At 36.7% G+C, this 17,020-nt stretch overlaps 1 protein-coding gene and 1 pseudogene across 1 annotated transcript in view; both read left to right on the top strand.

Moving 5' to 3' along the window:
* Window positions 1-2,579, top strand: part of AEBP2 (AE binding protein 2) — a 60,616-nt gene extending 58,037 nt beyond the window's left edge. The window contains exons 8-9 of the mRNA XM_029954676.1: window positions 423-449; window positions 1,000-2,579. Of these exons, the coding sequence (XP_029810536.1) occupies window positions 423-449; window positions 1,000-1,045 (73 nt within the window). The 3' untranslated portion in view covers window positions 1,046-2,579. The remainder of the gene's footprint in view (window positions 1-422; window positions 450-999) is intronic.
* A 6,375-nt stretch (window positions 2,580-8,954) lies between these two features.
* On the top strand, window positions 8,955-9,026 carry LOC115305781 (annotated as a pseudogene).
* Window positions 9,027-17,020: the final 7,994 nt, after the last annotated feature.

Raw genomic sequence — 17,020 nt, 5'->3', positions numbered from 1 at the left:
GATTTTGATTTGGAGAACTTGTGAAATTAGGTAAAAAGAATAAAGCGATTATTCTGACCTGTTTGTGGCTTATACACATCTCAAAATGAAAGCATGATAAACCTTCTGAAAATATATTCGAAATGAAACTAAACCTGTTTATTCAAGATTTAAACATCAGTTTTAAAGTCCTAGTTGGTTAACATGCATGTGTTAGACATGATACTTTTTTAGAATCACATTAGTTTACATAAAAAGGAATTATTAAAAAGGTATATTATGTAACAATTTGCATCCATTAATGTATGAGTGCTTTGGAAATAAATGATCAGTGATTATCACACTGCCTGTATCTTATTAATGTTTTTAATGTCTCTTTTGAAATACTTAATGTTGTTTTGATCCAGTCAAATAAAAGAATATTCCCTTTTCTCTTTTTCTAGAACAATGCCGCAGAAGAGGTTGAAGAGGTAAAAAATAAATAAATACATAAAAAGCAAACAAGCGGGGACACCTGCAGTCTTAGTCACTGACAATGGGTTTAGTAAAAGTTGCACATTAGAGTCATAACCCCCTTCCTTTTTTTTTTCTTCCTTAAATCCGGTATTTAGAATAATATTTATGCTTAGTGTAAACATTCTGTGAATGAAGTAGGCTCTTCTGTGGAATATATTAATATATTACTGTATATCCACATTTTCATGGAATGGTACTGTGGGAGACTGAGCAAACACTCTTTTGGCAACTTAGTGGAACAGCTTCTTAAAGGCTTTGCATGCTTGCTGCTTTAAGCTGCTTTTTTCCCCCATTAGCAATTACAATAGTTTATATTGGAAAGGAAAACAATGACAACATGTGCCCTTAAAAATACCAAAAGCACTGTAAGGATATTTTCTTGACAGTGTCATTGATTTGAAGTCATATTAGGAAATATTTAGACAATGAAAATTATCAAGAGATAATTTACCTTTCAATTATGATAAATAGATGTGATTGGTTGCCATTTGTGTTCTTTTGCAGAACTCTGATAAGAAAAGTGTTCAATTTGTATTTAAGCAAACAGTGAACCGACATTTGCAATCAACTAAAAATTCGTCTATCGAATTAGGGCTGAAAATTTCTGTTAAAGAGTGTTGCAGTATGTCTGGTGGCTCCCTTTTCAGGAGTAGGGTTTTCTCATGGAGTACAGTATGTTAATATTTACCTATATAACTAATCTGTTAACGGTTTTTGAAAAACCTCTATTTCAAGTTATTTGAATAATCCTCATATTTTCATTTTAACCTATATAAGCCTCTATTTTTTTTCTGCGGAAAGCATTTGGTTTATGAGCTGTTTTTTCTTAACATAAGAAAAGTTGTATTTTTTTTTTTTTAAGTATCTTCAAACTGAATCCTTTATGCACCAAAGTTGGTTTTGAAAAGGAAAATAAAATCACTTTCTTGCTTGGTAAGCAAGAAGCCATATGGATTTTTTTTAACTTACAGAAATGGAAATATGTGTAACTTGTTAGTATTGTATCAAACAAATGTTGCATAGAGATAATAGAACATTGCTTGTAAATAATTCAGCAGATTTGTAATATATTTTTATATTATGAAATGTACTGTAGATGTTTTTCTAGAGGCATGAAAGTTAAATGTATATATTATGGGTAGAAATAATATTGAAGGATATTGTAATTCACTAGTGCTGCCAGAGGAATTGTTAATAAAGCACCTTCTTTAACAATAAATGTCTTTGCAGACTTAAGGGACTATGTACTACTGTTAATATCTATAAGAACAAAACACATTGAACATCCTTCCAGAAAGTCTTTGAGGGAGGACCTATACCCATAATAGAATTATGGCACTCATTTCTGACAGTGACCGTGAAATCAATTATTTCCTTACTGTTGGAAGGACATATTGTAAAGTATATGTGGTTATATGCAGTGAAACTGCAGAAAATACTCCTGATTCAGGAGTTTTCACTTTACTACAGTGATATAAAAACCAGCAGTTTTTACACTAAATTTTTTAAAGAAAAGAATAGACAAAAATATAGAATTAAGCCTTTGGTTCCAAAATGGGAAAGGTTCCATGATACATAAATCATTTCTCATTTACTTTAAAAAATTTTAAAAATAATAAAAATTATGGGAGACTTTATTCGTTAACAGTGGGGTAAAGAGCTATATACATGAAATGAGTCATATAAAAATTAAATGAAGTGCAAATAAAAGCACTGCTACTATAAGACATTCTGGAATGGTTGTTTAATAAGGGTATTATCCATTTGATCTGTAACAAATGTGATTTTATTTTTTAAAAAGAAAAAAGCAGTGTGTTTTACTTTTTTGTTTTCTTTTGCTTAAGCACTTCATCAATTGCTTTATTCTGTATCTACGAAGTAATCTGCGATCTCCTTTGTTCTTTTAAATTTTTGATTTGTTATAAAATTGCCAAATAGAAGTGTTTCAGATATATAGTTTGTACCTGTATTTTTTATTTTATTGCCTCATGTTCTTGTAAGTCATTCTTAATTGACCGATGATTGTAGACCTTGCCTGAGTATTTTTTCTAATAAAACAAAGCAAATCACATTTAGCTTCAAAATTGTAACAGTTCAATTGAATTTTAAAACGACATCTGAAGTAACATCTCATTTTCTTTAGGGGCACAGCAAATTAATTTTTCCATTGTGTGGAAATATTTAGATGTCAAAACCTAATTTCATGGTTATTGATTAGCTAGCCTGTGAGTACTCCATCACTCATGGTACTTTGCTGCTTATCTGACTTTGGTCTGATACTATAGTAACACACCAAAAAGAATACAGAATTGAAATGAAATAATTTTATAACATATATATCCACACATACAATTAAGATTGGGAAACAAGTGAAATTTTTAACTTACAATAGTTCATTTAGTGACGTTTACTCATTTATATTGTTCCTCCTAACCCCCATATGTGACATATTTGTAATATGGCACCTGAAATAATCAGTCTCTTATTCAAAATCCATTGTCTAGTTCAGCAGCAGGCAAACTGCAGCCCACAGGTATAGCCATTCATGTGCAGATTGTCTGTCACTGCTTTCTCCCTGGAGTGGCGGAGTTGACTAGTGAGAACTTCTGGCCTGCAAGCCTAAAATACTTACTTTCTGATCGTTTAAGGACAGTTTTGCCAGTTCCTGGTATAGCTGATAAAATTTTTGGAAAAATAAACCTGAACCACACAACTTCATCTACATTTTGATATGATAATGTTAATTTTGGTAATAAGTACAGTAAATTTCAATGAAAGTCATTTATACTTTTCAGTAAATATTCCCGTATTAGGTACCTGCAACAAATGGTGTTTTTAAAACATTTTACATTGAATTTCTTAATAGTGACCAACATTTCACCATTTGTGTTTTTGTATCTTAAGGACCAAACGAGATTTTGTAAACCAAATTATGGTTAAACCATAAGGCACATCTGCTCTATATAAAAGAATTCTGGAAGTGGAAAATATTGTAAAATTTAAAGTTGTTTATTTTTCTAATAAACTTTTTCATATATAAATCTTCCCTAAAGTGGACACATGGCTTCTGAATTTCAGATGAAAGGAAATTAAGATGGACAGTAATTAAGTCTCAATGCGTATTTTAAGATTTGTTTAACTCTGATTAAAAGCATTGATAATCATGTCAGTAAATCTTTGACTGTAAAACTTTTTTCCCCTTTCACACCTTAATAAAATGTTTTAAATATGCAAGTACTCTTAAAAGGATAGAATTTGCCACAATTATTTAAAACATCTTTTATTGTCTTTGAATTCTTGTTTTAATAATATATGGTCAACAGAAGTGTTAGATATTCAGATAAAATTAAAATGGAAAAATATGGTTGGAGTCTGTAAAATAGTTGGGGGACACTTTCTGTATAGTTATAGTTTGTTTGTTTGTTTTTAAGCCTTTTATACCTTTGCATACACAGGGCATACACAGGGGTTCCTGGGTGGCTCAGTCGGTTAAGCGTCTGGCTTGGGCCCAGGTCATGATCTCATGGTTCATGGGTTCCAGCCCCGCTTCAGGCTCTGTGCTGACAGCTAGCTCAGAGCCTGGAGCCTGTCTTCAGATTCTGTGTCTCCCTCTCTCTCTGACCCTCCCCTGCTCACACTGTCTCTTTCTCTCTCTCTATTTAAATGTTTTATTGTGGTCCCAGAGCATTATCCGCTCTCTCCCAGGAACTTTTTTCTCTTCAATATTTATATGCTTCTGGCTAAGGAAAAATCTTATGACTTTATATGTCTTATAAGAAAAATCTTACGAATTATTATGAAGTTTATTTATTATGGAATTGCCAAGGAGTTATATATTTATCAAAAGCATTTCAGGGATCTATGCCTAATAGCTCTTGTGTATGATTATTATATTTTTGGCTCCTTTCCTTTTAGAAAAACATAAAAATTTTTTTTGGAGAGTATGTAGCAAAGGAATAATAATAGATTGTAAAACATGAGCATATTTACTCTTAATAGCTGGGCCCAGCATGGATAGTTTGATATTCACATCTTCTGCAACACTATGGAAGAGTGGGTCAGGAAATTTCCAGGTATGTCTTCTTGAATTTCAGAAATTAAGAAAGCTAGCTGGTTATTTTCTTACTACCGGAATATCTTTTTAATACCTGAATAATACCCTTAAAAGATTGTAGTAAATGTCATTCTTTATAGAAGGTAAGAAAGCTTAGTTTAAGTTTCTGTGAATCTCTTCCACTGTATGTTATTCCCTAAATCAACCAAAATATCTAATTTTTTCAAAATGTAATTAAGAACAGTCAACACTTCATTCACAATTTGTCTTCAACCTTGATAGTCTTTAAAAAATATATCTTAGTTTCTTTGTTAATAAATTATATTTGCCAAAAATGAAGAAATTAATAGTATGGGAAGTAAGGATAAAATGAAAGTCCTCACTTTTCCTGGTGTCCAGATAAATATTTTGATGATTCCTTCCCAAACTTCTGTGTTTGCTTCTAAAATTGTTATACACTCAGTTTTAGGATTTGGCTTTTACTCAAGACCTCTGTATAGATCTTACTCTTTCTTATACCATAACTTATTTAGCCGTTTCTTATTGCTTGGCATTGAGATTGCTTATAGTTTTATTGTCATGTAGTTAATACAGCAGCATACTTGAAAATATAGTTGGAGAGATTTTCTATAATGACATTTTCTGGAAGGGAGTATTAGCTGAGTTAAAAGAGTTGGTGAGTTCTGTGGTGAACCCCCATACCTGTTTTTTTCCCCCATTTATAAAACGGCATGCTGTTATTCTAGTCCTTGTTTTGATGAGCATGGTTTGAAGAGTACAGTCTTAGTCTGCATGTCTTACCCTTACCCACTTGGGATATGGTCTTTTCTTGTCATTGGAAGAAGTCTATGTAGGGTTAGGGTCCTTCATCTTTCTGATTATCCTTGGGGAATAAAAAGCTTTCCAATCATGGGTGATTACAAAAATAATCTCATTTTCATCTTCAATAAGTATTTTATCTTTCAATCAATCTTAATTGTACAGTTAGGTGAGTTTTGACAGATGCACTTAACCTTGAAGTCAACAGTTAAGACAGAACATTTCTGTCACCTCCCATGAGTTTCCTTATGCCTATTTGTATTCCGTCCTTCTCTTACAGCCCATCCCAGGCAACCACTGAGCTATAGTCTCCATATAGATTGGTTTGCATTTTCTAAAATTTAAATAAACAGAATCATACAGTATGTTCTCTATTGTGTTTGTCTTTCACTTAGCATGATCTTGAAATCAATAAATACTGTATATGTATTTATATTTTATGCTGATCTAGTGATACTGAACTTTCTTTTGTTATTTTCTCTTCATATTTTAAATAGGTAGTGGGGGGGGGTCACAAAATTTTCTGAATGACTTCATATCATTACTTAAGATCTACTAAATAAGTACAGACAACTTCTTGGATGTGATTTGGCAGTGCTGAAGTATGAGTTATCTGCTTAATCTTAGTTTATGTCAGTTCTTAAGTTACTTCTGTGGCTTAAGATGGAAGTCAAGGTATTTATACTGGAGATATTTGAGCAAGTATTTCTAGCAAAGAAATTTGCTGTTTTACTAGGGATGTCATGAAGTTAACTGTTAGCTTTCAAGTTTAATAAAAGATTAATGAAATGCAAATGCTTAAAGCATTTGAAAAGTGGTGCCTAGATGCTAGGGGCTCAGCAGTGATCAAAACATTCTTGATAACATTGAACTTAAAAGTGTGTGGATGGGAGATGACATGCAATATACAGATGAATAATATAGAGGGAGGGGTGAGGTGGTGGAAATTCTGTGAAGGAAAACAAAGTGGAGGGAGGGATAGAGAATTTGTAATGCAATTTAAGTAAGGGTGGTTGGTAAGTAACACCTTACTGATAGGTGACGTTTGAGCAAACCTGTGAAGGAGCAGAGCAGGAAGTCCTGCAGGTGTCTGAGGGATGAGCATTCCTGGCAGAGAGAATAGCAAGTGTAAATCCCCTCTGAGGCAAGATCATTTATTCAAATATACATTACTTTATTATATTGTCCTATCAGGATTCTAGGTATTGGTGATGCTATCAACAAAATATTAAAAAATAATTCCAGCTTCTTGGAGCTTACATTTCCTTATGCTTGGTGTGTTCTAGGGCTGGGTTTGATTTGAAAGGACTTGATCTTTGAGAAGATGAGGAGCCATTGGAGGAATTTGAGGAGAGAAAAGTTATGATCTGAATTATATTTTTAAAGGGTCACTCAGACTGAAGAATTGACTATAAGGGAGCAAAGACAGAGGCTGGAAGAGCATTTCCTTTTTTAAAGTTTTGTTTATGTAATCTCTACACCCAACATGGGGCTCAAACTCAATGACCCTGAGATCAAGAATCCCATGCTTTTCTAACAGGGCCAGCCAAGTGCCCCTTGGAAAAGCATTTTAAAACAAAGCTTAAGAACAGAATATTTAAAAACAATCTGAAACCAGAATGTATGGTGGTAAGAAGTTGGAACTTGGATATTCATTTGAAGGTAGATTTGCTGGGAATTCAGACGTGGTATGAGAGTTCAGAATGACTCCAGGTGTTTTTGGTGTAAAATACTGGTAGGGTCGAACTGCCAACCTCAGTGGTGATGGGAAGGATTGCATTATGGACAGGGTGTAGGAGGGCCAAATTAAGCTTTGAATGGTTTATATTGGGATGCTTATTAGATATCAGAGGGGGAGCATCATGAGTCAGAGAGGAATTGATTGAAGGTAGAAGACCATGAGTGGAATTTACATGCTTTTTTTTGAACTCGAGGTGAAGTTGTTACACATTCATAAAGAGGTTATCATTTCACCTCCAGTGAAGGGTTTATAAATTTTTTGAGCCTCTGGACTTGAGCCAAGAGTAGGACCGTAGGCACTTTCTGAAGCAGTGAGCAGCAGGAATTCAATCTTTAAGACCTAGTAGAAACAGATAAAATTTGATATGCTTATCAGCTGCCAAATGGTGGTAAAAAATGATCAATGGTTTTAGGTACACTAAGATAACTACTTATCCTTTATATCCTGTGTACCAAACACCAGTATAAATGAATCACTTGGTTTTTAACCAATGAGAACATTTTATTTTTTATTTTATATTTAAGCCAGAAAAATTTTTAATTGAAATCTAGTCAATATGCAATGCTACGTTAGTGTCTGGTGTACTATGACATAGTTATTCAACAATCCTGTATATTACACAATACTATATTTCCTACACTGTACTTTTCATCCCCATGACTTTATAACTGAAAGTTTATATCTCTTAATCCCATTCACCTGTTTCTCCCACCACCCGTATCAGTGTCTCGCTCTATGAGTCTTTTTAAAAAAACTATCATTCATTTGTTTAGATTCCATATATAACTAAGTCATATAATAATAATTGTCTTTCTCTGACTTCACTTAGCAAAATACCCTCGAGGTCCATCCATATTGTTGGAGAAGGCAAGATCTCTTTTTTTAAATTGCTGGTTGGTATTTCATTATTTTTACATATACATAATATCTATAGTGTAGATACCTTATGATGTACCTATAGATACATCATACCTTATTTATCTGTTGGTGGACTCGGGCTGCTTTCATATCTTGGCTATTGTAAATCTGCAATAAATATAAGGATGAATATATCTTCAATTAGAGGTTTTGTTTTTCTTTAAACACCTAGGAGTGGAATTACTAGGTCATATGGTATTTCTATTTTTGATTGTTTGAGGAATCTTCATACTGTTTCCCACAGTGGCTACACCAATTTGCATTCCCACCAACAGTGCACAAAGGTTCCCTTTTCTCCACATCCTTACCAACTTTTTTTTTTATCTCTTGTGCTTTTGATACTAGCCATTGTGACTGATTTAAGGTGATGCCTCATTGTTTTTTTTCTGTTTCTGTTTGTGTTTTTATTTTAGAGGGAGTGCAAGTCGGGGAGAGGGGCAGAGGGAGAAAGAATCTGAAGCAGACCCCATGCTGGGCATTGATGTAGGGCCGTTAGGTGTCTGTTACCCACCATCTATCTTTGGAAAAATTTCCATTCAGGTCATCTGCTACCTTTTAATTATTATATTTTTTTGGTGTTGAGTTTTATGAGTTCTTTATACATTGTGGATTTAACCCCTTAATTGGATGTATCATTTGCAGTTAAGTGAGTCATCTTGAATTTCTTCTTTAATAATGTGGGTTAAGTAGGCATCAACATTATCACTTGGAATAAATAATAGGAGTAGTGAACACCAAGTGCCAGACTCTGTTCTGAGTATCTCAGATACATTAACTCTTCTACTTTTACAATAACTGTAAAGTTGATAATATTCCATTTTGTGGTAGAGGAAATAGGTGCAGAGAGGGTAAATGATGTTTCCAAGATCATGTAAATAATAAGTAATTGGAGAAGTTTCTTGTAGAGTTAAGAATGATACCTGAGAAAGCTTTGCGCAGTGGCAGCATCGTAGCCAATGAGGCGCGATTATTGCTAATTGAAAACTTTTCCCAAGAATGATACCTGAGAGCAACTTTCAAACGGGACGTAGAAGGGGCACGTGGGTGGCTCTGTCGGTTAGGTGACGGACTCAGCTCAGGTCTTGATCTCAAGGTCATGAACTCAAGCCCGTGATGGGATCCACGCTGAGCATGAAACCTACTTTAAAAAACAAAACAAAAAATAAACTGGATGTAGGACATGGTGAAATTTGCCAGAGGAAATAGCATGTTTAAAGAAGACAAAAAGTTTACAATTGTGTAAATACTTAGCACCCAACACAAACTTAATACTTTGAACAAAAATGAGTATGATCTGATTATGCTTTGCAGACTTGGAAGGAGGGAGACGATTGTGCAACATAATTTCTGTACAGTGTGAAGTGTCATGTTGGAGTTCTGTCTGGAGTATGGTGGAGGCACAGACAGCATTTGGCCAGTCTTGGCCAGCATTTCTCCTCTCAGGAGAATTTAGTTACCTTTTAAAGATTATGACCAACTTAGTGCTGAAGAATGGAGGAGGAGATGGAGAGGTTTAACACAGGAGGATCTCCATGTACCACAGCGAAGAACAGCCTAGTGTTTAGGTGGAGGGGTTGCCCAGTGGGTATGTGGGAAGTCTGCAGAGGTCGGAAGGGTGCCCTGCTGAGGGCCTTGTCTCCATTTGTCACAGTTTGTGCTTTATGTGAAAGGTAGTAGAGGTAATTTAAGGTTGCAGGAAGGGAAATGATGGTCAGATTTGTTTGGGCCACCTATCTAGTAGTAGATGCAAAGCTGGGATTGGTGAAGAGATCATGGAAAGACCAGTCTGAAGGCTGCTGCTCTGCAAAAAATGAGTAAATCAGGGAACCTGGATGGCTCAGCCGGTTGCGTGTCTGACTCTTGATTTTGACTCAGGGTATGATCTCATGGTTCATAGGATCGAGACCCACATCAGGCTCTGTGCTGACAGCATGGATCCTGCTTGGGATTCTCTCTCTCTCTCAATAAACATTTAAAATATCATAATTTTCAAAGATGTTTGTTTTACTGAAAGGTAATTTCCCAATATTTGAAAATAATAAAATTCATTACTGGGAAAGTTAAGATCAGGTTTTTTAAAAAATGTTTTTATTTATTTTTGAGAGAGAAAGGGCAAGAAGGTGAGACGAGTAGGGGCAGAGAGAGAGGAGAACAGAGGATTCGAAGCAGGCTCTGCCCTGAAAGCACAGAGCCTGATGTGGGGCTCGAACTCATGAACCATGACATCATGACCTGAGCTGAAGTCTGATGTTCAACTGAGTAAGCTATCAGCACCCCTAATATCAGATTTTAATCAAATATACTACCAAATAAATTCAGACTTGCTTTGGAGTGAGGTAAAGGGCTAGAATGAGTGTCTTTTTTAGTTCTGTAATGCTCTGATTGTACCATTACGTGTTTTCTTTTAAAATGGAATGTAAAAAAAGTAATGGAGTAATACAGAATACAATACAATACACTGCTCCTTTTATCTTTGTGAGTGGTAAAACATCAAAAATATCCTTGAAGCACTTAAAAGTGGGTCTTACCTTCATGGTATGTTATATTCAAGCTGGCTGACAAGTCTTACCTAGGTGCATTTCCAAATAGGGAAAAATATAGCCTTGTTACCATAGGACTGAACCAAAAATTATTTGTTTTTTGCCTTCAGCATTATGGCTTATTTTGTGCAAATCACTTAGGAAATTAGCAACATATTTCCTGAAGTAGAGAAAATATTTAGTACATAGAAGGTAGTTGGTATTTATAGTTTATAAGGAAATTTGAGCATGAGATAAATTCAAAGCAAATTTAGCTAATATCAGTTGAAGTTTTATCTTCTTTGCTAGAAAAAGGGTCAAAAGAAAATACAGAAGTGAATCATACACAGAAGTGTGTAGCAGGCATTCCCTGTGGCTGTGAATAATGGGCCAGTGGTCTGCCTGGATGCCATAATAGGAAGACTGGAGGTTGAGATACTTTGTTCTTGTTGTTAAGTTATTTTTGAGAGAGCAGGTGTGCATGTAGAGTAGGGGAGGGCAGGGAAGAGGAAGAGAGAGAATCCCTTGTCAGCTGTCGGCGCAGAGCCTCTCAACTCTGAGATCATGACTTGACCTGAAGTCAAGAATTGATTGAATGCTTAACTGAGTCACCCAGGCACCCTGGAGGTTGAGAAATTTATAAAATGCACTTCTAGGATCATTTCCTCCATCCCTTGGAGAAAATAGAAAACTGTTGGTTTGTTTTTTACCTTTTTAATTCCCCTCTCGTTTTTAAAAGGTTTTATACTATTATGAAGTATGAAACATTATTGAAAAACTAATAAATGTAAGATACAAGAAAAATTTTCAAGTGAGGTACAGCTGCAGTGATGTCCACAAAATGCATGCTCTGGCATTTTATATATTTACTAGAGGTCAGCTATAAAATTGTTACCTTTAAGCCAATTTATGCAGTTAGTATAAACAGAAAGTTAAGGTTTATAGTGTTTACACTCCATCATTAAACCTTAGAATTGGCTGGACAGAGAGTTAGGTTAATTTGCATATTCTTCATATTTAATCCTTACAATTAACATACGAAATATGGGTTTCACCAATTTTGTTTTATAGATGAGTTACTTAGGTAACTATATAGCTAGAAAGTTGCTGAGCCTGGAGTTTGAACTGGTTCTGCCTGATTCCAGACACAGAAACCCTAAACTATCTATGCCTTTTTGATATGTGGTTAATTATTTGAATGTGTTTGTCTAGGCTGTTTTAAAATTTTTTTTAATGTTTTATTTTTATTTTTGATAGAGACAGCGCATGAGAGGGGGAGGGGCAGAGAGAGAGGGAGACACAATCCGAAGCGGGCTCCAGGCTCTGAGCTGTCAGCACAGAGCCTGATGCAAGGCTCGAACCTACGAACGTGAGATCATGACCTGAGCCGAAGTTGGAGGCTCAATCCACTGAGCGCCCAGGTGCCCGTCAGGGCTGTTAAAAACCTTAAATAAGGGGTACGTTTGTAGTTCAGTTGGTTAATTGTCCAACTCTCTGCTTCACCTATCCCTCCCACCTCCTCTCTTCTCTGACAACCAGATTGTTCTCTGTATCTAAGTCTGTTTCTGTTTTGTTCATTTGTTTTGTTTTTTAGATTACATATATCATTGAAATCCTATGGCATTTGTGTCTTTCCTTCACTTTTGAAGGATTATTTCACAGGATACAGAATTCTAGCTTTTTTCCCTCTTAATACTTTATTGTTATTATCTTTTCCCCTCAATACTTTAAATATTGCATTCCACTTTCCTTAATTGCATGGTTTCTGAAGTGTTGTCTGATATTGTTCTTGTTGCTCCTCTATAGAGAAGATTTAAAAAAATTTTTTTTAATGTTTTTTATTTATTTTTGAGAGAGAGAGAGAGTGCGCGAGTAGGGGAGGGTCAGAGAGAGAGGGAGACACAGAATCCAAAGACATGTTCCAGGCTCTGAGCTAGCTGTCAGCACAGAGCCCGATGCGGGGTTCGAACCCACGAACCGTGAGATCATGACCTGAGCCGAAGCTGGATGCTTAACTGACTGAGCCACCCAGGTGCCCCTAGAGAAGATATTTTTTGCCTTAGTCCTCTTTCAAGATTCTTTCTTTATCTTTGATTTTCTGCAGTTTGCCTAGTTGTAATTTGTGTGTGTGTGTGTGTGTGTGTGTGTGTGTGTGTGTGTGTTTATCCTGCTCTTTGAGCTTTATGTATCTGTGGTTTGCTGTCTGACATTAATTTTAGGAAATTCTTAGTCTCCATTGCTTCAAATATTTCTTCTATTTCTCTCTTTTCTTGTATTCGCATTATTACATGTATGCTCTGTCTTTGTAGTGGTCTCACAGTCCTTGGATATTCTGTTCCCTATTTTTTTTTTTTTTTTGCTTTGCTTTCCAGTTTTGGAAGTTTGTTTGTTTGGTTTTTTTTTATGTTTATTTATTTATTTATTTTGAGAGAGAATGAGAGAGAGAATGCTGGGGGAAAGTCAGAGAATCCCAAGCAGGCCCTGCACTGCCACTGCAGAGCCTGACAAAGGACTTGATCTCATGAACTGTGAAACCATGACCTAAGCCAAAATCAAACATCAGATACTTAACTGATTGAGCCACCCAGGCACCCCAGTTTGGGAAGTTTCTGTTGATATACCCCCAAGTTCACAGTTGCTTTCCTCAACGGTATCCAGTCATTTCCAGTGGTTTTGATTTCTAACATTTTTTGATTCTGTTAATTTCCATCCCTCTGCTTACATTACTCTGTTCTTGAAGGCTGTCTACTTTTTTCATTAGCATATTAATACTTATTCTCCTATTGAGTTTAAAAATTTCTCAGTCCAACAGTTCCAACTCACTTTCTGTATCGGAGCGCTTGTTCTGTCTCTTTAAAACGTGCCTTTTGCCTTTAAGTATCCATGTAATTATTGAAAGCCGAACATGATGTGCCTGGTATGGCGTGCTGTGGTGACTAGGCAGGGACAGTGTGGTGATAGGCATGGGGGAGGGGAAGTGTTCTGTAGTGCCAGGGTTAGGTGAATATGTGCCCCGGGGCTGCTTCCTGTTTCTTTTTTCCTCAAGCAGGGCAGCATGGCTCTCATAAAACTTTGTAAATTTAGGATCTGGTAAAATAATTTCCCGTGAGGTCAGATCTTGTTAAGAATTGATGAATGCTTTGGGTGTATTTCAAAATGGATACTTACCCCCTTCTGCCAAAAGCAGAAGAGGACTTTTCTCTATCTTCATTATGAAAGAGAATTCCTAGAGGTAAAACTTAGAAAATTATAGGAAGCCCTTTCCTAAGACTGGTCCTCTTGGAGTTTTTACCTCTCAAACTTGTCCACCCTGAAGCTTAGCCAATTATAGGTTAGATTTTCCTACCCCAGTACTGGTTTGCATGGAGGTTTCTGTCCCAGGTAAGTTGTGATCCTCTGTATCCACCTGTCTGTTTTTCTAGTTTTGGGAGCAGTGGCTTGCAATGTGATCTCAATTCTCTGATGGATCTAAGAAGAGTTGTTGATTTACAATTTGGCATTTTCACTTGTTTCGAGGACAGAGTGATGACTTCCAAACTCCTTCCATGCCAGACTAGAGACCAGAATTCAAACTATTAGAAATAAATAGTAATCTGCTATCGATTCATGCATTGCTCTGGCTCCATTACTGACAATGAGAGTTAAGCACATAACGCGGATCAGGGATGTACTTTCAGATTGCATGTTATATGATTTATATCATCCTACATTAAGCATTCTCAGACACAATTACAGTATTTTCGTTTTTATGATTCTTAAGTTTTGTTTTTCCTCTACTAATCTATTCAAAATAAAGGAACTTGAAGAAAAAGAATCAAATGAGCAAAAAGGAAGGATCAAATGAGGATCAAAACAATACATTTGTTCAGTACTTAAGTGAATTGCTCCTATGTGTAGTGTGCTGGGCATGCAGGAATGACTGGAATGAAGGGCCTACCCTCATGGAACTTACATTCCATAGGGAAGCAAGGGACGGCATATAGGAGGTCGCTCATGAAGGCCACGGAGAGAAGTAAAGCAGAGTGAGGAGCTGGAAATGTAGGGTGCTATTTTGTCAGCACAGTCAGGGAAGTTCTCTTTGCAGTGGTAACATTTGAGCAGAGAAGCCTGTGGGGCATGTGGGAGAAGCATGTTCCAGGCAGAGCTACAGAGGGTACCCGGTACCCAGGCCCGAGGTGGAAGCAGGCTCAGCCTGCGGCATGAAAGAGAAAGCTTACCAATGGGCTGGAGCACAGCGAGTGAGGGGAGACCAGAGGCACATCAAACTGTTTTCAGTAAAAATATTCGGGTGCTTTAAAGTCTCTGTCATACCTGCTAATCTTTGACATTGTAGCCGGAAAGAAGCCAGAGCTGTTACATGGGCACATGGGTGTGGCTGTGGTCCAGAAAAGCCGTTTTTTTTTTTTTAAATTTTAATATTTACTATTTTGAGAGAGAGAGAGAGAGAGAGAGAGAGAGAGCGCACAAGCAGGGGAGGGGCAGAGAGAGAGGGAGACACAGAATCTGAAGCAGGCTCCAGGCTCTGAGCTGTCAGCACAGGGCCCAAGGTGGGGCTCAAACCCACGAACTGTGACATCATGACCTGAGCAGAAGTCAGACACTTAACCAATTGAGCCAGCCAGGTAAAGCCTTTTTCTTTTTTACAAACACATGCAATGGACCAGATTTTGCACATTGGCCTTAATTTGCTAACTAATATTTTAGGGTCTCCCAGTCCATTGGAGAACACTTTGGGTTTTATTCTAGATACGACCAGAGTCCCTGGAGGGTGTTGAGCAGGTGAATGTGATAGGATTTACCTTAAAAGGGTTGCTGGTTGCTTTATGGGGAACAGAGTGTATTGTTCACACAAGAGTGGGGGCAGGGAAAGCTATTGGAGGTTTTGTATGAGTCACCTGAGCTAGGTAGTACTGGGTTTGGCAAGAAGGGGTAGGAGATGAATGTGTGTGTGTGTGTGTGGAGAGGGGTGACTAAGGCTTTTTGAACAATTGAATAAAAGGTGAAACATCTTACTAGTTTGGGAAAGAATAAGATTTGGTGGAGCAATTGAGTTAGGATAAATTTGAGATGCCTATTTAGACATCTGAGTGCCAAAAGTGAGTAGGCAATTGGAATAGTTCCATTTTCTCTTCCAGGAAAAGAGATGTAGGTTGTGAAAATTATCTGGAAGAGTGAATGGAATAAGGAAATGTAATAGAAATGTTAGACAACGCTGAACTAACATGAGGTTTATCATTCTATTTTATTTTTTAATTTTAATTTTAAATGTAGACAGAACGTGTGTGTGCATGAGTAGGGCAAGAGGCGGAGGGGGAAAGAGAGAGGGAGTGGAGGGGAGAGAGAGAGAAGTAAGCAGGCTCCACACTCAGAACAGAGCCTGAATTGGAGCTCAATCCCAGGATGCTGGGATAATGACCTGAGCCAAAATCAAGTTGAATGCTCAACCGACTGAGCCACCAGGCGCCCCTGTCATCCTGACTTTAAAGTGAGAGGAGATACTGTTACTGTGTACATTTTCCCCCAGCCATGGTGAATTGTGTGTGCAAGTGTGGAGTTAGTGGAGGGTTGGTTTTAACTAGAACTTGGATTTTACTAGGCAAGTAAAATGGAGGAAGAGATTCCTAGGAAAATATGTGGTCTGTGGAATCCAATTTGGGCTGGGAGTGAAATATCAAGAGATGGCAGGTTTTGGTGGGGTTGAAGAACTATTGGACTTACTGTCACTAGAGGAAATGAAGTGGAAAGGCAAGAGTTTGGTTGGAGAGGGCTGCTTGAAATTAAGATTTTGCTCGTGATACATTAATTACTCGCTAAATAACCAACAGATCACTTTTAAAGTGAGTGATTGAGGTGAGAGTGAGGATGTGATCATTGGATATAATGAAGTCCAGTAACTGAAAGGCTAGACGGTGCCATTAATCCTTAATATGTATTTTAGAATCAGAATGATGGTAGTAGTGGAGATCAAGTCTAAGCTTGGTGGCAAGGGCAGACTCTTCAGGGAATGCACATGATGGGGAGTGAAATGCAAGATACTTGTAACTGCTAATTCCCATCAGCTTTGTGACTTTGTGCCATCAGATAACCACTCTGGTGTCTGTTTCCTTCTGTTTGTAATGAGGTCCAAGACTTGCACCGTAGAAGATAAAGGGCAGGGAAGGGAAAGAGTGGAAGTGATTATCTTTGAGCATTACTCACTTCAGGTGTGAATTTAATGAATCCATTGATCCAGAACATTCTTCAGTGACACAGTCACAAAGTTGTCACCAAAGTCAAAAGACCAAAATCAGAAATATTCCAAAATTATTATAGCTGACTTATGTATAATGTTATATTTGTCTATATTTCTCTACCATGTTTTATATTTTGGAAGATGTTCAATAATTGTTATTAAATGAATATAAAAGACTTTCTAAAATTAACTTTTTCAGAAGCAGTTTTTCCAGTTTTTCACTCTTTATGTGAATACAACAT

The sequence above is a fragment of the Suricata suricatta genome, chromosome 10 (genome assembly GCF_006229205.1).
Source record: "Suricata suricatta isolate VVHF042 chromosome 10, meerkat_22Aug2017_6uvM2_HiC, whole genome shotgun sequence".
Taxonomy (NCBI): Eukaryota; Metazoa; Chordata; class Mammalia; order Carnivora; family Herpestidae; genus Suricata; species Suricata suricatta.
This window is presented reverse-complemented; position numbering and strand designations above follow the sequence as displayed.